Here is a 22,084-nt window from a genome sequence, read left to right on the forward strand (position 1 = left end):
CTTCTCTTTCCTTTCTTTCCTTCTTTCTTTCCTTCCTTCCTTCCTTCCTTTCTTCCTTTCTTCCTTTCTTTCTTTCTTTCTTTCTTTCTTTCTTTCTTTCTTTCTTTCTTTCTTTCCTTTCTTTCTTTCCTTTCTTTCCTTTCTTCCTTCCTTCCTTTTTGTTTTGTTTTTGTTTGATGCTAAATCCCCAGCCCTCTGAGGTTGTTTTCTTCCTATTAAGTTTATTTTATATTTTAGATGTTGGCCTCTTGTCATATGTCTGACTTGGAAATATTTCATCCCGTTCTATAGGTTATCTTTTGTTGTTGACAGCTTCCTTTGCAGTGCAGAATCTCACCTTCCTTAAAATTTTAAACCTAACATCTACATGCTTATTAAATTGACCTGTCACTCCTGTTTAACTATTTATTATTATCATCTTGTTGGGTTGTTTTCCCTGTGCATATTTCCTCTCCCCTTTCCCTTTTAAAATTATTACAGGGCCGGGGATTTAGCTCATTGGTTCCGCTTCCTGCCTTATAGGCACAGGGTCCCAAGTTTGATCCCTGGTACTAGAAAAAAAAAATTACAAAAGTAGATAGCCATGGTGGTGCATGCCTTATATTCCAGCACGTGGGAGGCTGAGGCAGGACAGTATAAGGCTAGCCTGAACTACATAGCAAAATCCTGTCTCAAAAAACCAAAAATAAATAAATAAATACACACATAATAAAAGCACAACACGAATCCAGCTGCATTTTGAGTGTTCTAGAATACGGAGCAGAGTATGGCACTCTGGTCCCCATTCCAGAGGGCCCCTCATAGTCCACTTTGCTTCCCCAGAGTAGCCACTGACAATCCTCAGAGAACACGTTAGCCACCGTCCATTCCCCAGGAAGTGTGTGTACAAGTCTGTTTTTAGAGGGGGCTTTATATTCTGTTTATTGTGCATTGACTTCTGTTTTTCACTGGACTACAGCAGAGTCCATCTTGGGAACTCTTTCTGCGTGAGGACATACAGTTACCCCTTTGTTGTTGTCAGTGGTTGTGTAGCATTTCATTTTATGGGTGGTGTGCCTCATTTTAAGTGCTCACCTATTGACGTTAATGTTTTACTCTTTTACCCTTCCAGCGAAGCAGTCCTCTGCAAGTGTGTCTTTGAGCACATGTGCATATGTTTCTGTTGGATCGCTGCCTGGAAGTGGAGTTCCTGGCTCAAAGTGAATGCTATTTTTGGTTTTGATAGATGCTGCCAAATTGTCTTCCCAAAGGAACTCACCAGTTTCACTTCTTACCAGTGGTGTTTAGCAGGGCTTGTTTTCAAACACTTGATAATCTCATTATTTTCATTTTATGCATCTGATAGTGAAAAGTGATATTTGATCATTATAATTTGTGTTCTTTTAGATTGTGTCTCTGTCGATCTGAACTTGTCTGTTTTCTACGTTTTAAGCATTCCTAACATTGCCATTTCTTTCACGACATAGTTTCTTATTTTTTGGGGCTGAATTAATCTGTCTACCTATTTATGTCTCAGTGTAGAGTAGAATACTGTATTTTTTCCATCACTTCATAAAACTTTAAGCAGTAGAGGAAACATTCTTGTTAACTCAGTCTACTATTCTGATAAATTTTTTCTCATAGATGTTTTCTGAATTATATAGTATTCATAAATTTGATTTTTTTCTTTAACATTTATTATAATTTCTTATCACAAAGCAGTAAAATGGGTATATGCTATTCTACTCTGTGCTTTTATGGTAGTTATAATAATTTCTCTATTGATGCATATTTCCACAATGTTCTTGTTGTAAATAATGCTGCCTTCAGCATCTGAGCTTGTTAAAGGCTGTGGGCCAGGGTGGTTTTACTGATGATTCTCTGTAATTTTAGTACTTTCTATCAGTGATTCCTCAATATAGAAATGAGACAGCTGCCTAGCTGTTCTGTCACCCAAACCTAACACTGATACTATCCAATAATAGTAGCAGAAAAGCAAAAACTTTAAACTAGCTCACTTATGAATACAGATGTGAAAATCCAAATTAATTCTCAGATATATTCTCAAGTGGATTCCATCAAGGCTCTGATGGATAACATCTGAATAAAGTATATTCCAAGAAGGAAAGAATGACTCAACGTAAGAAACCTAGTGATAAAATATTTAAGTCATTAAATGAGAAAAACAGTGATTAGCTCCATGGATGCAGAAAATGCATTTAAATTAAACAATCGCATAGCTTTAATAGTGCTTTCAAAAGAAAGGATCTGGATCTAGCCCAATGGTGGAGAAATTGCTAGCATGTGTGAGGCCCTGGCTTCTATCCCCAGCACCACAGTCAGTCAATACAATAAAAAACAAAAAGCAAATAAAAAATAAAAATACTTTGTCAGTACTTTACAGAGTGCGTACCGTGAACCAACTGAAGTGTTATTTTTAGAAAGAGCCAAGGTTGGGCCAGTGCAGTGAGGTATGAAGCAGGAATAAGAATGAAGGCTTTGATAATTAAAGAAAGTGACATGTGTGCTTCATGTATTTGATTCAGATAAAGTGCTCAAACTGTTCTGCTAGTTCATACGCACTCGTGCACGTACCCGTGCACACACGCACTCGAGATGTTCGCTGTGCAGTGTCCTCGACGGCCTGCTCCGAAGACCCCAAAGTCCTCAGAAGCTCGAGCTCTGATACTCAGTGGCATATTTGGGTGTCACCTCCACACATTTTTCTGTGTGTGTTGTGTCCTTCTCTAGATTCCTTCTGCTACCCAGGACTCAGTAGATGCCGTGTAGGGGGTTGTCCACTGCGCTCAGGAAACACACAGCCACAGGGGGAAAGGTCAGCACGGACTCCTGCAGGCGCATTTCTGTTCTGAATGCTTTCGGTCTGCAGTTACTTGAGCCTGAGTTAGAACTCCTGACTGGAGGGCTGGCTACGGAAAGGCACATTTGTCACTTGCGCCTTAAGGCGCCGACGGTGGCCTCCCTGGTGGAATGGTCTCCATTACATGGTCTGTACAGTCCGCCGCCAGCCTAGGGTGGGTGTTCATTACTGGCTTCCGACCGAGGGCTTTGGTTTGTGGGGTTTTCCATGACCATTCAGTGAGCTGGGAACACGCTGAGCGAGAGGCCCAGACAGAACGGTGCCACAGTTATAGGTGAGCGGAAGGGTGCAGAAAGCTCTCCCTGTGACTGTGACCCAGAATACCTGGCCTTGCACAGCATTCGTTGTATGCCCTCCTCGTTGCTCATTTCTGTAGCTTCCACCTGCTGGGCGTCCTTAAGAGCTGTGTCAAGCCTCCCTTCAGTCTTTCAAGTAGCCAGCTGGCCCTGCTTGTTCCTGACTTCAGTCTGTGACACCTCTCTCTTTTCCCTGTTAGCATGTGGAGAGGGCCGAACGTGAACTGCGTCGACAGCACTGGCTACACACCACTGCACCACGCCGCTCTGAACGGCCACAGGTAAGTCCCAGCGCTCTCTCCTTGCCTGGCCCACTCCCGTACCCTTGGGTGTCCTTTATGCTCCCTGTAAGAGTTGGCTAAGCATGGCACTGAGGAGGAGAAAAACTCATTTAGTCTGGACAGAATTCCTGAGTTTGTCTTTAGCGTAGTATGTTTAGATGTCCTGACCCGTCCCCAGCAATCTAGGTTGCGTTTACCTCTCCCTCTGCCTGTCCTCCTCTCTGATGCAATGTTCCATTGTCACACAATGATAATAGAATGAAGATCCAGTTTAGGGTTGGAGTCCTGGGTGATTAACCCTTTGATAAATTGAAAATAGACCGAGCAGCCCTGAGAAACTTGCCTTCATTTGGAGTAGTTATTTATTTACTCCCTTTATTTGCCTGCTGCTATTGTTTCCCCATAAAACCAGCCCCATGAACAAGAACCACTTTGAAGGGGGAAAGCGCATAAATAACCCAGCCTGTTAGCGAGGAATTGGGCAGCCCTTGGGTGGAGAGTCTCCTGGAGAAGGCGTGCTGTGGAGGAGTCTGGGCGAAGGGAGAGGCTTAAGGCCCGAGCTCTGCTCGCCAAGGGAAGGCTGTGTGGTGGCCCAGCAGAGGGGCAGGAGCATGGTGTTGCCCTGATGAGTAGGGCAGCTCAGGTGCAAAGAATGGAGACCAGGGCGTAAGAGAACAGAGGTTAGTAAGGAGTTTGAAGCAAAATATTATAGGAGACGAGCAGTACAAGTTTAGTTTTCATGAGGAGGGATTATTGTAGTCAGTATGGATTTTTCTTTTTTTTTTTCTTTCTCTTTTTCAGGATTGCACCTAGGACTTTACACATGCACATACACCCTGTACCTCTGAGCCACACCTGAAGCCCCTCAGTTTAGATTCTCCAGTGCAAGAAGCAGACCCACATTACACTGCAGTTTTCTGCATTCCTTGTCCAATATTTGGTCCAGCTGCTTTGACTCCAAAAAGAGACCATGATTATTTCCTTCAGCATTGTTTTCTAAAATATATTGAGTGTGATCACTGTGTCCTTTCTATATTCAGCTTAAAGCTAGAAAAGAAATCTATAGAGACTCCTTCCCCCTTACACAGTGGGATAACCTAAGTTAAAGCAAGTCTTGAACTCAAAGGACTGTAGCTTGTTAGCCAAATTCATCTCCCATGCTGTTTTTATTTACAGGGAGGATTTTCTTTGGCCTCATGTGCATGGGGATAATTGTACACTGGTGTCTGCATAATCAGTGGTGTCACCAAGAAGAAAGCCAAGGCCCTCTTTCTGGAGCTATCACATGATGCTATATGTGTCTGGCTCCTGTTTGCAACAACTTTGAATTCTGCTTTGCCTGTCTGCTTTTGTCTCCCACATCCCTACACAATCTGAATAATTCATTCATCTTGTTTAACTGTTGTTATGTAAATCCTGTTCCTAACTGCTGTTTAAACATCACAAATGTGGAAACACTGCAAGGTTTAGACAGAGTTCAGATGGTTGGGTTTTTTGGGGTTTTTGTTTTGTTTTGTTTTTGGTACCAGGGTTTGAACTCAGGAACTCACATTTGCCAGGCAGGTGCTGAGCTGCTGAGCTAAATCCCCAGTCCCAGATGTTTTTAAAGTAATGGAAAATAAATGGATATCAAGAGAGCCCAACAGAGTGTTAATGAGTCTGTGTAGCCCAGCTCAGGGTGGTTCGGCCACTTAGCACCTGCACAGGTAGCCCACGGAACTGGGGAAAGCCAAACAGTGAGCTCAGGGAGACCGAGGGCAGCCCAGTGAGGTCCTGTCCATGAGAGGGCTCTGTGCCGTGCCCATGGAAGGAAAGACTTCTGGGTTCTGCAGCCTCACAGTTGACTTTTGCCTTCCAGGGATGTGGTCGAGGTTCTTCTGAGGAACGACGCGCTGACCAATGTGGCCGACTCTAAAGGCTGTTACCCCCTGCACTTGGCAGCCTGGAAGGGAGATGCCCAGATAGTGCGCCTGCTCATCCACCAAGGGCCCTCGCACACCAAAGTCAACGAACAGGTCGGGAGAAGGGAGGCTCTCCTCCCTCCTCCATTCAGCCTGACGCAGCTGCGGCTGGGCCTGGCCACCCATCGCTGTCTCACTCCTAGAGTGCAGACCCCAGGGAACCAGCCCTTCCATGCCCACAGTGACTCCCTTGTTCTCGCTCCCGCTGCACCCCTTGGGTCAGGGAAATCTTGTATGTGAGGATGCGTCTCATATGCATTTGACTCATGCAGATTCCGAATGGTAGTATAATTACCATAATGGTGCAGTGTATGATGTTCACTGCACATGCAAACTGTGAGATAGTGCAAATCCTGTCGGAATTGCAGAGTCAGCTTCAGACGGGTGGGCTTCATTGGAAATGGTGCTTATGCTACGGGCATGGCAGTGCAGCTTTCCCAGTGTTTGTCGGTCCTGCGTGAGCCTCTTGTTATTTTATGTACACCTGAAGGTGGGGAAGTGGAAATACTTGTGTTACCACTGAAAGATGAATTCAGAGATCAAAAAGGTGTGACCAGAAATGAGGTCAGAGGTGATTCAGTGGGATGAAGGTCATTTCCAGGATGTCCGCAGATGTTCATTTCAGTGTCTGCATACTTTGAAAAGCAGAGATAATTCTTAGAAAATAAGTAAAGCAACACTAAAAAACAAAACACCTTACCGTGGCCCTGGATTTAAGTAGTGTTGAAATACGCTTCCTCTTCTGCCCATGCATTCCTTTGGGGAAGTGCCACTCGACGTGTGCAAGTGTCCAAGCCTCTCTGGCACTCCCTCCCTGGGGTGTGGACTGGGGCGCTGCGTGCCCGGACGAGGAGCTGGGCCCGCAGCTCTGAGCGCAGCAGGCACTTCTCTTGTTGCTTGGACGAAGAAGGGGCTGCTCTTTCTCAGGAAGCTCAGAACAGTTTTCCTCATGACTTCATGAGAGGAGATGGTTAAATGACCTGTAGGATTAGCTCAAGGTTTTTCCTCCCAGAGCAGGAAATTATCCTGGCAAATGTCTGTCAGCAAGACCCATGCCAGGCCTAGCAAGTTGTTACGTTAAAAGCATGACCTTGGTGCTGAGACAGGTGGCTGCTCTCTGAGGCATGAAAAAAATTAGAGGTTTCAAATATCTCGGTTTGGAGCTTGTGTGTATGTGGCTGTTAATCAGCTTACCTTTCCCCTTTGGGGTTCTACTTTCTTGGTAGGTAGCGACAGACACTTACGGTCATCAGCAAGGATGTTGGGCCATAACATTTGGAAAGAAAACTGCCCCTTTTAAGTCTAAATGCAGACGCCCTGACTGCAGCGATAGCCTCTCTTCTCTGGAGGAGATGCGTAAGGAAGCTTGCTTATAACTAATATTCTTCAGTATTGAAAATGCTGCTCACCATTAAAGCCCTCCTCTAAGCAGTTTCCAGCAGCCACTCCTGACCCTGTCTTTGACCACTCTTGCTGGAACACAGCTGCTTGGATTTTCGGGCCACTTGAGTGTGCTAGCTTTTCCTGCTCACAGCTACCTCCTGCCTGGAGTCCGTAGGGACGGAGGGGCACCTGCCCGGGGCTCTGAGTGGGTGGGTAGGGGCCAGCCAGGGCGCCTGCCATTGCTTGGAGAACCGAATGCATTAGATGGTTACAGCACGACATTGATTTATTTAAAACCGCTAATGTGGTTCCAGTTGGATGCTTGGATGGGGGCACAGAGTGTGGGGGTTGTCTTCCCCGTTAACTTCCTCACGGGGATCCGGGGGGCAGATTCGAGTTCTCGCGTTGCACCCCCTCGGGGCTGTGTTTTGCTTTGATATATTTCATCCATTTTATCGTCACATTTTCTTCTCCTCTCCTTTTGTAGAATGCTCTTGAGATCAAAGAACTCAAAAAGCACGGCCCCTTTGACCCCTATATCAATGCCAAGGTGTGTACCTGCCAGGATTCCTCTGCACCACTGCTCATGCTGCGCCTCCTCCCCGCCCCCTGGCTTCCGCTCTGGCCACTCCTCCTCCTCCCCCGGCTGCTGTCCACTCCGGCCCATCTGCTTTTGGCCTGTCTGAGAATGGGAGAATGCAGCTGCAGTGATCTTGGGGGTTATTTTAAAAACCCGTACTAATTCTGGAAAGGTTAGGAACACCAGAAACAGTGGACACGGGGAAATTGAAGAGAAAGTTGTTGCATGCTTAACTTAATGCTGGGATTTTTGAAATCATTGAGATTTTAAAAAGAAAAAGTACTCCAGTAAATTAGCTTACTTTTAAATAAGTGTAGAAAAATGATTAACTTGTACTCTCTGGAATCCAGAACGTTGTCTTAGCCCGCTTTCAAGACCCCCCTTTGAAGTGGAATCTGATTCTGGGTCGGTGGGTCGGAGTAGCCCTGGCGGAGGGGAGGGGAGGACAAGCGGCTCCAGCGTCCCGCCCGCCTCTCTCCTTTCCTGGCCTTCGTGCTCTCTCGTGGTGCTCTGCAGCCGCAGCCTGGCGTCCCCAGCTCACGTCCTCCTCCCGCTCGTCTCCCTTGACCACCGAGGGCTGTGCGTGAGGTGAGGTAGCAGGGCCCGGCAGGCGCTGGCCAGGCAGCCGGCAGCCATGGCCCAATGGCAAGCGGCTCCAGCGTCCCGCCCGCCTCTCTCCTTTCCTGGCCTTCGTGCTCTCTCGTGGTGCTCTGCAGCCGCAGCCTGGCGTCCCCAGCTCACGTCCTCCTCCCGCTCGTCTCCCTTGACCACCGAGGGCTGTGCGTGAGGTGAGGTAGCAGGGCCCGGCAGGCGCTGGCCAGGCAGCCGGCAGCCATGGCCCAATGGCGCACACCCTCTGTGTTTGCACCCAGAGCTGAGGTTTTCTCTTGGACAGCAGTCTGGAGTTTGGCTCAGGCGCTGCATTGTCCACACACAAGGCAGCGCTTTCCTGCTTCTCACCGAGAGGCTGGTTTAGCCGGCGCCGCCTGTCCGCAGGTGTGAAGGCGCCTCTTTTGACGCTCCGCGAATCCTGTCTTCTCTTTTAATTTGTTTGCGGAATAGGAAGATACTGTTTTAGTTGCCTTTTTTGGTGAGGGGAGAATAGAGCAGTAGAGAAGGAAACTCAGGTTATACAGAGGCTTTCTCCTCAGACCGAGTTTGACTTTGGTTTAGGTCGCCTCATTTTGTTTTTGTTGACTTGAGCTAGCCGTGTAACTTCTCTGGAATTAGTTTCCTCTTCTGTAGAATGGATGCTCGATTGGTGTAGGGTTTTTTTTTGTTTTGTGGTACCAGGAATTGAATTCAGGGCCTCATCCATTCTGGGCAAGCAGTCTACACCAGCCCTTATTTTTTGAGACAGACTCACTGACTTTTCTAGGGTGGATTCAAGTTTGTAATGCTCCTGCCTCAGCCTCTCCAGTAGCTAGGTTACAGGCATATGCCACTGTGCCTGGCTTTTGTTTTGGAGTTTTAGTAAAAGAATGCACAGCCAGGCATGGTGGTGCGCACTTTAAGCCCAGCACTGTGGGAGGCTGAGGCAGGAAGATCCTAAATTCAAGCCCAGTCCAACTTAGTCATTTAGCAAGACTCTGTCTCAAAATAAAAAGCAAAAAGGACTGAGGATGTAGCTCAATCACCAGTCCTGCAAAATAATAATAAATAATAATAATATATAAAATAATGTTTGAGATCCCAATTTTTAAAAAGGTACATAGTTTATTTCTCAAGAGCCATTTGAGAATCTGTGTTTATTACTGGTCAGTGATGGTTAATGAATCTCTGCCCAATAAGTCAGGGACTTGTGGTTATTGTTTTCCTAGTCAATCATTTCATTGTCTTATAGAGCGTTGGTGAAAGGATATGACTTTGGTTCTAGAGTGCATTTTCCTGGCCTTTGGTTTTGGACACATAAAAGCAAATTGGTCTAAATGTGGTAAGAACATGCTTCCCAATTTGAAAATACCGCCCTTTGCCTTTCTCCTGCCACCCTGCAAAGCCATCAAGGGGTCTTGCTGGGGGTGCAGAGGCTGCTTTCCCGCTTCCCTCCTGGTGTTTGTCCGAGTCAGTGGGGTTTTAATGGCTTGCCTTATGTTTAGGAATTATTTTGCCAAATTACGTTTGGAAGCTAACTCCTGTCAGACACTGACATCTTAGCTGCCTTTCTGGGGCCGATGTGGTCTTCATGAACCTTGCTGTTCCTCTTCAACACCGGGGCCTTTCTTGTCTTAAAAGGCAGCGCTGTTCAGTCCAGGTGTAAATCATCAATAGCTAAGGTAGCACCTTGAAAAGTATCCATTTCCTTCCTTTTAAAGCAATTTTTAAAAGCTTAACCTGAAAATCACAAAATGAAACAGATTTGTTTTAGGGTAGTTTTGTTTTCCTGTTCAGAATTCAGAGTGTCAGAGTAGGAAGGGCTTTAGATGAGTTGTCTCCAATTCTCTGGATCTTTGAGTATATCAGAATCACCTTGAAAGCTTTGAAAAAGTTTTTTACTATGTCTTGAAAAAAATTCCAACCTAAGGATAATGCAGTGAACTGCAGAGTGGAAATGCCTTTGAGTGCTTGTGTCTTCTTGCTCCTTTGTTAACATGTGGTCCATTTGCTGCGCGCGCGCGCACGTGTGTGTGTGTGTGTGTGTGTGTGTGTGATGGACATCAGGGCTTTTTAATCTTAAATACTTACTGTTAATTAGTTATTCAACCCAAATTTCTTAACAACAAGAACATTCAAGTGCAAGGTCCTGAGTTGATCCCCAGTACCAAAACAAACAAAACATAAAGGACGTTAATTTATAAGACTACAATAAAATTACCAAGTTCAGAAAATTCAGAATGGATGCAATATTGGTATAGGATATAGAATCCATGTTCCTATTTGCCAGGTGGCCCAGGAAATCTTCTAGGGCATTTTTCCCGCCCTGGTCCAGGATCATATACAACATGGAATAGTTCCTCGCCCTTTCTTCATCTTTCAGGACATTGACTTTTTAAGAGCCTGGGCCAGGTGTTTCGTAAAAAGGTGTTTCAGTTTGCCTGCCTTCCCCTGGTGATTAGAACCAGGTGCCATGCTTGGGGCAGGAAGGCTGCAGAAGGGATTTATGACGTTTGTTAATGAATCAGGTCACAGGTCACAGAGTGTCAGTTTCTCATTCTTAATGATGACTTTTTGCTTAATTTGGGATCTGTGGAATTGTTAATTTAAATAATAGTTTTCTAGGCCTCTGCAGTGCCTCTTTGGCAAGTCAGGTTGGACCAACTTGCTAGTTGTTTTTAAGCTTGCCCATAATTGCAAAATGAAGCTAGTCTGAGAACCACCAAGATTTTAAAAGCTTTAGCAGAGCAGCTTTTTGCTGCCTTTATCGCCTGAAAAGTCAGCCACCTGTCCTTTATTTTAATGACTTATTTGTTTGGTTTTCCTGGAAGCAAACAGAATTGGTGGCCTATGCTTGGACTTCACTGGTTTGCTGTTTCTTATGTTTGCTCGCCACCTATCTTAGCTTCCATGCTTCGGTCAGAGTTCTGCTCTCCAGAGTCTGACAGAGTGGTGAAGAGCACTGAGTACTGAGTAGGTCTAACTTGTTCTTTGAATGGTGGGCTCATTTCTCCTGTTTCTCCTGTGCCTTCTCCATCTCAGTGGGTCCCTTTCCTTCTTTCCAAGTGCAGTCTGTTTCTAGCACTTCTGCAGGGAGCTGTGGCCCAGGCTGTGTGCCGTGGGTAACTGTGCCCTCAGCTGTAATCAAAGCCCTGGGAAGTGCTGGTCCTGACCTGAATAGTTCCAAGAAGAGAAAGGCCAAGGAAATGTGTGTTTCTGTATGGTTTTCTTACTTGTACTCTGTGTGTGTGTGTGTGTGTGTGTGTGTGTGTGTGTGTGTGATTCACAATGGAGTATTCAGTTGTAGGGAGTAGGCAGAGAGATCCTTTTTTTCTTAGAAGTTCTGAGCATAGCAAAGAAAAATGAAAGTGATGGGTTGTAAGATGGGTAGGAGTGAAGCATTTATGAAGAGAAGTTGGGTGAAAATTGGAGTTTTTTAATCTTAACTCCCTTCTCCCAGTCCAGACTCATAGTGGTATAGTACTGGATCTCTCTCTCTCTCTCTCTCTCTCTCTCTCTGTAACAGTGCTGAGGATTAAATCCAGACTACTGTATACACTAGGCAAGTACTCAGCCAGTGAGCCCTTCTGATTTTTTATTTTGAGACAGACTCTAAGTTGCCCAGTTTGGACTCAAACTCATGATCCTTGTGTCTCAGCTTCCCAAGTAGTTGGGCTGATGCCGTGAACTCTTGGGGTGATGTGAGTGCCCACAGTACTACTTGAAGGTGTGCAATGGAAGGATTCCAGATGATTAGCAGTGTTTGCCTCTCCTTGGAGTCCTCCCTTTGTTGTGGGTCACGAATCAATGCTTAATGACCTCATACACAGATAGTTGTCAAACTCAAAGAGGAAACTGAAATATGAGCTCGCCGTGATGGTGTATTCAGGGGTAGAGAGCTGTACGTGGTCCCTAAAGATGTAAACCCCAGAGGATAATTGCTAGACCAGGCCTGGTGAGACCGAAGCACCTCAAGGTGCTTCCTCCACTGTGAATTTCCACGTAATTTTCTTCAGAGATGTGGTTGCACCATTTGATGTAAGGCAGGGAATTTGCCGGGCAAAGCAGGGCAGCTGTGTGGCAACTGTCTTTGTTCTGGAAGGTGGGGCCACTCCTAGCCCTCAGAGCCCTCTGCATGGTTTACAGTTTTATATTTTTTTCTTCAGACCCTAATGCCATACTTTTTACAGAATCAAGTACAAATTATTCTGGATGTTGGGGGACAATTTGAATATGGAGGACACAGTACTGTTTGCTTCAGAGTGTACAGAAGTTTTTCTGGAGTGGAATTTTAATAAGAATAAGCTGGCATCTTGGCCCTCGCTGTCTTGCTATTGTTTTTTTTGGTACCGGGGATCGAACTCGGGTCCTTGTGCTTGCGAGGCAGGCGGTGGAACCACTGAGCTAAACCCCCGGCCCCTGTCATGCTATTCTTGGGCTGCAAAACCTGGAGAACTCACTTAAGCTTCTGCAGGCTGCCACTGTGGCCAGACTTGCTCTGCAGAAAGCTCACGTGATGTTGATGTAGCTGTGTTGTCGTCAGAAGGACGAGTTATGCTCAGGAAGGTCAGGCTACAGCTTGACAGGAAGTGGCCATTCCGAGGGGGTGGTTTGTTAAGCACAGGAGCCGGGGGAATTGGTTTCTGCCCAGTGTTTCTTCTTCCTCAGACCTCTGGGTTGGTGTGGATTTGCCCCTTGGGCACTGTCGCTGCACTGCCTGGGCCCCGCACTGCTCCCTCTACCCTCTGTTTATTTGTGTGCCTCTGTCTCTGCATGTGCTCCTGCTACTATCTTTTCTGTCCTTATTTTCACATTTTCTCTGCTGTCATTCTGGCCTTTTGAGGCCCTCCTCCCAGCAGCTCTGGATATTTCTGGTACACGTGGTATAGCTGGAAAAAAATGATGCAGTCAAGTGCAGATCAAAAGCAGAGGAATTGCATGCATGTGTGGGTAACTCCTAATCTGTTACTTTTAAATGTCATTAATAGAATTAAAGCAATCATAGAAATAGTTAATGTTTACCTTTGACTGCTGAAAGGTGCACAATACTGACTTGGTGGACAGGCCCCTCCTTAAGCTTTGTTTCCCAAAAGTGACAGAAGCTTCCTGAGTCAAATCGAGAATCTCAAAGTCTATGGGAGAATTACTTTGATTCACGCTTCTCCAAAGGGAGCGGTCATAGAAACTGTTTCTACTCTAATTACATGTTATCAGTAACAGTAGAAAGTCGTAATCAGAATGACCAGCATTTTGCTTCTGGTGATCGATAAAGCACAGTTTCCCATTTCATTCTAGACTCTGGCTTGAGACGGAGTTGGCATTAGAGGCCCACGGTGTGAGTGTGAATCGATGGCAGTGTCACCTCGGGATACAGTATTTTGCACCTCTCACACCCGCTCCTGTGTGCTGGCTGCTGTTTTAATGAATTGGCTCCTGCATGCATTGGCTGGTGGTCAGGCAGGGTCCCCTGTGCCCCATGACTTAGCCCGGTCCTTCCACCTGGGAGGTGGCTGTTGTCTGATCCCCTGAGAGTGGTTTTGGTTGGCTGATTGATTTGCATGCAAGAAGCTACAGAGGAAACAAAGCTTGTGTGAAGGGCAGTGGGTGGTTGACAAATCCAGGATCAGACCCACAGGGCTGAACAGATACAAATTATTGTGAAACAGTTGAAGTTTAAAATGAAACGATGGCAGTGATATGCTCAGTATTCACCTGTGCCAGGACGTCTGCCCAGTGCCCACCACGTTCCCTGTTCACTCTCCTGGTGGTCTAGAGGTACGTCCTTCAGAGCACACCTGAGACTGCAGATGTTTTGGGGTGACCGACTGCTTCCCTCTTGCAGGAAGCAGGGAAGATGTGACTGATGGGTTTGCGGGGAGGAGCCTGGATTCTGGCTTTGGTCAGTCCTCCAGTATTGCTGCTATTCTTCTCATTTAAATTTCAGCAGTTTTATGTGTGAATATCCCCGCCATCTGCCAGCCCCCAAGTCACCTCTCTGATATGCTGTGTGTGTGTTAACCCTTCAGAACAATGACAACGAGACAGCCCTGCACTGCGCCGCGCAGTATGGCCACACGGAGGTGGTAAAGGTGCTGTTGGAGGAGCTCACGGACCCCACCATGCGCAACAACAAATTTGAGACCCCTCTGGACCTGGCAGCGCTCTACGGGCGGCTGGAGGTGGTGAAGATGCTGCTGAACGCCCACCCCAACCTCTTGAGCTGCAACACCAAGAAGCACACGCCCCTGCACCTGGCGGCGCGGAACGGCCACAAGGCTGTGGTCCAGGTCCTCCTTGATGCCGGCATGGACAGCAACTACCAGGTAGCAGGGCTGCTGCTCCTCCCAGCACCAGGGACTCAGTCTTTTCGGGGAAGGCTCTCATACCGTGCTGCTGGGCTGTGTTCTGATTAGCACGTTTCCCGTCGCCTCTCAGGTGCTTCTTCCGTCACCTTGCTTTAGTGTGAAAGTCCAGAGACAGACGAGTTCTCCTCACGAGTGTGTTCGTTTTCTGGTTTCTTTGTAGGGGATGAGATGTAGTCATTAAACCCCGAAAAAACGTGCTAGTGGACTCTCAAAATTAGAAAAGTTTCATTATCTGCCTACAAATGTGTCCCCACTGCCACCTTTTGCACCTTCAGTCTCATCAGTGTAGCATTTTTCCTTCATCGTTGGCCTTCCTCGCTCAGATGAATGGTCCCTGGGGCTTGGCACAGGCCAGCCCTCGTTTCTTTTCTCGTTACCCGTTCTACCCAGGAAGGTGGTGTTCTGGGAAGTGTCACTGATAGATGAGGAATGGTTGCTCGTGTGTGGCCTGCTGGCGGCACACACACAACCTTGTCTATGGCCCGGGATTGTGGTTCTGGAATCCAGACCAGAAAAGTCGGAAGGATAACGGCAGAGGGCTGGGTGTAGTTTACTGTCCCATCGCTCCCTGTCCGCGTCCCGTTTGTCACGTGGGGCCGCGCTGAGCTGTTCTGATGACGGCCTGCTCTGCGCTCTCGTTTGCCTTCCAGACGGAGATGGGCAGTGCTTTGCATGAGGCTGCTTTGTTTGGCAAGACCGATGTGGTGCAAATCCTGCTGGCTGCAGGTGAGAGGTCGGCAGTGCTCTTGTCTCCACAGCATGCTGGGATGGGATTGTTTCTCCTTCGCCTCCCTGGAGGGGGGTTTTTGCTGGCTGCATTTGAACCCAGTGTATCTGTGTCTCTGCCGGTTGGTTTTAAATGTGTGAATTGTTTCTAAATAGCTGGATTAAATGGCTGTGGATAAAAACTACTGGTCGCGCTGCTTGGGATCCTTAGGCATCCTGGAATGTGATCTCCTTTCAGTTTAGCATAAAAATGCTCACTCCTCCGGTCCTCCCGGTGTCCTTTCTAGGAATCGATGTCAACATAAAAGATAACCATGGGCTGACTGCCCTAGACACTGTCCGGGAGCTGCCTTCCCAGAAGAGCCAGCAGATAGCAGCACTTATTGAAGGTATCCGTCCACCCCGCAATCTGGGCGGCTGGAGTCGTACAGCTGAGCTGAGGCATTTGTATTTGGTGCAGCTCTGTTTATTTTTTCTTCTATTTTTAATCTTTCCATGTAGATCACATGACTAGAAAAAGAAGTGCAAAAGACGTAGATAAAACTTCCACACCGCAGCCACCTCTCCGCTCCGGCCTGGACTCCATAGCACAGAAGTCTCAGGGTGAGGAGACTCTTGCCTGCCGGGAGTGGGGCGCCTCAGCTTGGAAAGAGTTGAATATTCTTGGGCAGAATGGAAAATCCTCATTCAGATAATAATGAGTGAGGCCTGTGAGCTCTTAGTAAGTTTATATTCAGCTTGCTTTTTCTGACTGCCATATGAAGTCTCACTGGCCGTGGCTTGCGCCTTTGCCTGCAGCCCCTTCTTTCCTACTTTATTTTGTTCTCCACCTGCACAGTTGGCTCTGGAATGGGATTAACAGGCTCGTGTCAAGATGAATTCAGGTGTAGGTGAATACACATTTTTTATACACACTGCAGGGCCCGGCACAGTCGGCCCACGGCAGACGTGTAAGCGTGTCTGTTGGCTGGCCGATGTGTCTCTTGGGGGTGTGTTTAGCGATGTATTGTCTGGCCAGCAGAGGTGGCCTGGGTGCTGACCCGGGCTGTCCAGCCCATCCGTCATTAGCCAGGATCTCTTTCTGGTGAGCTGAGCAGCCTTTGAGGGCCTTGCTGTGATGGGTGACAGAGACACCTTTCCCCAAACACACATAATAAGTAAGGCAAGAGAAGGAGAGTGGCGCCGGACATGCAAACAGGAAGGCGTCCGCAGAGACAGGGTTCCAGTGCCCAACCTGGCTCCGCTGCAGAGTCCTCGGCTCCCTCCACCCTGCACTTTTTTCCTTGACCTCATAATCTGCTGGTAATGGGATTTAACACACTAAGTGCTTAGCTTTCAAGGATTTTACACTTGCAGTTTTGACTACACACAAGCCACCTAGAGAAGGTCAGTTTCTCTAACAGTTCACTGTTTTGGGGTTCAAATTAGCATCGCACAGGCTCTGAGGTTGGGAGCCGTCTAACAAGTGAGCCCCATGGCCGCACAGAGCCTGCCGTCCTCTACTTGAGCACGAGGAGGCGCTTAATATAGGTTTCTTATGTTTTTCAGTTATACTTTGCTGTATTTTATGGGCTAAGTTTATGCTCGTACCATTTGGGTGTATTTGGGACCTTTATAAAGGTCTTGGAAGAGATCCCTTATAGATGTTGAAAGTTTTTTTTGGAACCAGGATTTGGTACTCACGACCCTGTGCTTGCGAGGCAGGCGCAGTGCCCCTGAGCTAAATCCCTGGCCTGAAAGCTTTCTTTTTTTCTTGTTGTTTTGTTCCAATACTGTGAATCATACCCAGGGCAGGGTTCCTGATAAGCAAGAGCCACAGTCCTGAACGGTACCCCCAGCCCCTCCCTATTGAACCAGAGAAAAATCTGTTTAAATCTCAGGGTATGAAGAGTTGCTGAAAATCCGCATTATTGATTCCTGCCCCAGAGCAAAGTCGTCCTTTTCCTGTCTGGGTCACTGTTGAGTTCAGATCGCTGAGAGGCTTGGGGGTGGAACCTGAGATTTTGCCCCCATTTATTGACTGACGTGCCCTCCGCCTTCCCCAGGTGACACAGAGAAAGTGGTGACTGAGCTGATCATCGATTTTGATACCAGCGCCGAGGAAGAGGGACCCTACGAGGCTCTGTACAATGCTGTCTCCTGCCACTCACTGGACAGCTCGACCAGCGGCCGGTCGTCGGACCGAGAGTCCACGAGCAGGGAGGCTGAGGCTGCTGGCACGAGGACTGCCGGAGTGAGGCCGGTATGTGGGGGACCCTGGCCCCTCATTCTGCTCTTCCTCACGGGGCTCTGCCACGCCCCTCTCTCAATCACAGTGGCAAAACTATAAGGCAACACAGAGGAGGGATTTTGATTTTTCATTTTTAGAGTAGCGGGTTTGGGTCTTGGCCTCTCTGGAGAGTAGAAGTACACAGCGTGTTCCTGTCTGCTCTGAGTGCAGGCGCCCCTCCCTGGCCCTCAGGGCGAGAGCCATTTGGATTTGGGCGGGTTCTGTATTCACTGGGGTTATAGAAAGGCTCGTCAGATTGTGTCCTTCATCTGTGGAGGTCCTCATTTATCCAATTGTAACATCTCCAGCCACTGAACTAACAGAGTGAGGATAACGCAGTGCTTTTCTTCCTCAAGGGTCACCTCGCAGACTTACCTGTCTTGTCTGATGCTGGCTTTTACTTCCAGGCTTGTATGTGGCTCTTGAGCCCCGTACTCTCTTCCCTAGGGCTATGCTCTGAGCTTAGAACCGAATCAGTGTCCCATTACCCTCCCTTCTGCATTGCCAGGCATTTCCAGGCTTGGAGTGCTGCTCCTTGGCAGGGGTTTCACTGACAGGACCCCAGTGCTGAACCCACCGTGGGACAGGTTCCTGTGGTAGCTGCCTGTCCGGCATATGACGGTCTTGATGCTCCCCTGGCCTCTGGGTAGTCCGTGCTCCTTCCAGGTGTGCCCTGGGACTGACCTGGGGTTTCTTGGAATGTTCTTTTTTTGGGAGGCCCTTTACTCTGCCCTGCTGTGCTCTGCAGCAGTGCCAATGTGTCAGTAAGGATCCTGGAGAGCCGCCTGTCTTGTGGTTGCCCACCAGAGTGGTGTTATCAAGGGTGGTGACAGAGTCCTTGTGAGTGGTGAAAGCAAATGCAGACCTAGCACCATTAATGCAGCGCTTTGTAGACACAGCTGGGTCTTTCTCCGTCTTTCATTCTTAGCCACGAGTGAATTAAGCAAGGCCATCTGTGGAGGAAGCGTTTCGTCAGATGGTACTTACAGGTGATGCCCATTAGGGGGAGCCGGAACCCTGCCAAGTGGCAGCACCTAGGAAGCCAGCAGCCCAAGGTTGTGCTGAGTGGGACTGAGGCTTCTCGGAGTGCTCGCCTCGGCATTCACTGCTGCGTCTTGTGGCTGTTCGTCTCCCTAGCCCTGGTAATTAACAGTGGCCAGAGGCGAATGCTGATGGTCTGACCCCCTTGGTCCATACTGGGCACCTCTGTTTCCTTCCCTGTCCCCGACGGTCACGCCACCTGCAGGAGCCTCTCGTACTGTTCTCTCTAGGCCTTTGGACCTTTGGAAGGATTGGGATGGGCCCTCTCTGTTCTTGCTGTGTTTCTTTCTGCTCTGCTCGGCTGCTTGTGTCCCCAGGTTGGTTTACAGTGGAGGACGTGGCCCTGTGCCTTTTGCTGTGCCCTTCCATACGCCGTGTGCCAGGACCAGGCTCGTTCCTGTGCTTCAGAGCAGAGGCATGTGAGGAGCGCAGAACTCAGTGGGAAACCTGATCTGAACGGCTGTGTTTGGTTGAGCACACAAGGCTCGCTGCCGCCTGGCTCCAGGGCTGTGGAGATGACTGATTTGTGGAGGTGCAGCGCCAAGCATGTCCCAGCAGAGATCACAGGTGCTGAAACCTAATGCTGGTAGCTCCCCACGTCAGAGAGACATCTTTCTTTGTAGGTCTCTCTGGGGACCTCCTGTCATGCAGCACTCAGCTCCACCCTGGCTTCTGAAATGCTCTTGTTTTAGCAACATGGTGAACTAACTGCAGGCTGAGGAAGGGCCAGCTCCTGGGCAGCCCCACAGCTTTCCATGGGAAATGAGGGCTGAAGCATGACTCGGGCTTTGGGATAAATAGAAACAGAGCTGTGGGCACTGCAGGTGCAGCCGGAGCCTCTCCCCGGCCCCCAGCTTCCAGGTTTCCTTCACAGGGGTTGTTCTGTGTATTCCCGAAATTGTCCACTCGGGCTCTGACTGGCCCACTGTCTCCTCCGCAGTGAGTTTCTTGCTCTAGGGTGGGAGTGGCAAGTGAAAGCCCACCTACACTGCCTATTTTTGTAAATAAAGTTTTATTGGAAGACAGCTGCACTCATTTATTTACATATTTCCTGTGGCTCCCTGTGTACTCAGATGGCATAGTTGGCTTTAGAACCTAAAATATTTACTTCATGGCCCTTTAAGAGTAAGCCTGCGAGCTGGGCATGGTGGCACACACCTGTAATCCCAGCACTCAGGGAGGCTGAGGCAGGAGGATGGCAAGTTAGAGCATAGCCTGGTCACCTTAGCAATTTAGTGAGCCCCTTTCTCAAGATAGAAAATGGGCTGGGGTTATAGCTCAGTGTGAAGGGCCCAGATTTAATCTCTAGTATTATAAACACCCACTGGAAAGCTTGCTTTATGGCAGAGCTGACAAATACTCTTTTTTAAAATAGCCTGAGGTGACATAGTTTTCAAGTACTGATGATAAGTGATATTCATATCGAAGATGACTTGTTGTATTGCCCAGGTTGGCCTCAAACTCCAGGTGGGCCTCAAACTCCTGGCCTTAGGTAACCCTCCCGCCTCTGCCTCCCAAGTGGCTGGGACTGTAGGTGGGGCTGCCACCCTAGCTAACAGGTCAGCTTTGAGCTTTTCTAGTAGAATGGGATAGATGGATGTCACAACACTCAAGTCTGAAAGGGCTTAATATTGTGACCTTGGTTATTTTTCTCATTATTTCTCTAATCGCCTTGATCTTAGAACTATTTCATGAGTTCATTCTCTTGATCTGAAGAGTCCTCTGTATAGAGCAGTCTGAAGATTGAACCCTAGATTTTCATTTCCCTGAAGGTTTTTTTTTTTTTTGGTACCGGGGATTGAACTCGGGACCTTGTGCTTATGAAGCAGATGGTGGAACCACTGAGCTACACCCCCAGCCTTCCCTGAAGTTTTGAAGGACACTTTCTCACAAGGCGGTTATGAGCTGTCCGTGCTACCACTGCTCGCTGCGATCTGAGGTGTGGAGAGGCGTTCATGGGCACCGGAGCGCGTGCTGGTGGAGCTGTGCGCACACAGGGTCTTCCTCTGTCATGTTTGCTTCTCGGGAGAGTTCTGTACCTTACTCGATTTCGTTTCCAAGGTCTAAAATAAGGGTAAACTAAGAAGTCAGATACTTGAAGGTGAGATAGTAGAATATTTTTTTTTTCTTTTGTAGAGGGAATGTCCACCGCCTCCAGCAAAGCCACCACCTGATGAAGAGGAGGAAGATCGAATAGATAAGAAGTATTTCCCCCTGACAGCTTCTGAGGTAGAGGATTGAGCGTTTATTCCATCACTGAAATATGAGCTTGTCGAAAAGTGCGGCAGTGTGTGCTTAAAGAGTTTGCTTTTTTATTTTGTACCAGGGATCAAACTCAGGACCTTGGTGCTGTGCCGCTGAGCTACATCCCTGCCCTCTTTTTTTTTTTTTCCTTTTCTTTTTTTATTTGAGGTGCTGGGGCTGTGCTCTCACTTTCTCACTTTCTTAACCTCTTTGGTGAGGAGCAATAGCTTTCAGACTCACCCAGAAGTACTGAATGTAAACTTGGCTCACCAGCTGGCGGGCGAGTCCTGAGCCACCATGCCACATGGGAAGCAAGGTATGCACAGCTCTCCCGCCTCCACAGGGAGACGGTGTCACCTGTGCAGTCCCGACAGAAAATGTTGCATCTCCTTCACTCTCTTCTGTCTAGACTGGACAGGCTCAGTGGTTCTGTCCCAAGTGCTTTTTTTTCTGTTTTTGCATCTTCCTCCTTCATCACATGTAGGTGCCACACTACAAACGTGAACTGAGTCACAGAGACTGTGTTAGGAAGGAAGTAGCCTGGTATGGGAAGGACAGACAAAGATCAGAGGTTATGCCTGCCTTTTACACAAAGAAATGTCATGGGGAGTTAACTATCTCACTTGGGTTTTGAAAAAAATTTTGCTTTCTCTGATCTTTCATCTTTAAAATGCTCCTTTAATACCTCTTACCAGAGAGTATATCTGTTCAGTGTTTATTCAAAAAATCTTGTAATTTTAATTTTTTTTTTAGCTTATGCAGTACGAGTAGTTGTTAATCTTTAATTTTAAAATATCAGCCAGTGTGAGCCAGTTAATTCACCTCATCGCTTCCCCTGTAGAAGCTGGAATTCATTGCTTCGTATGGTCTTGGCCACAGACCACCAGTAAGGCGGGCTCCCTTACTCAACAGAAACGTGGGGAACCAGAAGGGTGGCGTCAATTTAGTAAAGTGTATAAGCGCAAGGAAACTTTTTTAAAAATATTAACATCAGGGAGATAGGGTAGGATTCCTTTGCTAGGTGTAAATCCTCTGCTTATTTCTTTCTATTCCCAAATTTAAAAATGCTGCTTATTATGTCTCAATCAAGGGTTTGTAGAACTGCAGCCTCTCCTTACTGCCTCTGGGTGGTAGTACGTTGCTGGCTGATAGACATGCATGTAGGAAATCCCACCTGTTTTATATGGATTGAGGCTGGCTTCTTTATTTCTTTGCACGGAGAAGCCCAGTAGTATGGAGCGGACTCGGTAGGGGCTGGGTCTCCATAAAGCTGTGCGCTGCCTCTTTGACAGGGACCCGAACTGAAATTCCTAATCCCTGAGGATAGGAGCGTGGCTCAGACAAACGTCAGAAGCCAGAACTCTCCGTTCTCCCAGGACTCTCTAACGCACGTAGCGTCACAGGAAGTGTTGTGCAGTGGCAGAACGTGGTGGAGGAGTCTGGCTCTCCTCCTGTGTAGCGGGGAGTAGAGACTCACCTTCTGGAAC

The 22,084-nt window shown here is 47.8% G+C and overlaps 1 protein-coding gene across 7 annotated transcripts in view; it reads left to right on the forward strand.

The window, feature by feature from the left end:
• The window catches only part of Anks1a (ankyrin repeat and sterile alpha motif domain containing 1A), a 131,255-nt gene that overhangs the window by 46,195 nt on the left and 62,976 nt on the right, over positions 1-22,084 (forward strand). For 4 of the 7 annotated variants that reach the window (XM_033766399.1, XM_010605325.1, XM_033766395.1 and 1 more), the window contains exons 2-10: positions 3,357-3,437; positions 5,296-5,452; positions 7,269-7,331; positions 13,979-14,275; positions 14,968-15,043; positions 15,331-15,432; positions 15,545-15,646; positions 17,089-17,285; positions 20,490-20,582. In XM_033766399.1, the coding sequence (XP_033622290.1) occupies positions 3,358-3,437; positions 5,296-5,452; positions 7,269-7,331; positions 13,979-14,275; positions 14,968-15,043; positions 15,331-15,432; positions 15,545-15,646; positions 17,089-17,285; positions 20,490-20,582 (1,167 nt within the window). In that variant the 5' untranslated portion in view covers position 3,357. Of the gene's footprint in view, positions 1-3,356; positions 3,438-5,295; positions 5,453-7,268; positions 7,332-12,795; positions 12,899-13,978; positions 14,276-14,967; positions 15,044-15,330; positions 15,433-15,544; positions 15,647-17,088; positions 17,286-20,489; positions 20,583-22,084 lie in introns of those variants that run through there. The other 3 variants (XM_033766396.1, XM_033766400.1, XM_033766401.1) reach the window with 2 other exon arrangements.

Source organism: Fukomys damarensis, unplaced genomic scaffold (assembly GCF_012274545.1).
Source record: "Fukomys damarensis isolate Sample0158 unplaced genomic scaffold, DMR_v1.0_HiC HiC_scaffold_20, whole genome shotgun sequence".
Classification (NCBI taxonomy): Eukaryota; Metazoa; Chordata; class Mammalia; order Rodentia; family Bathyergidae; genus Fukomys; species Fukomys damarensis.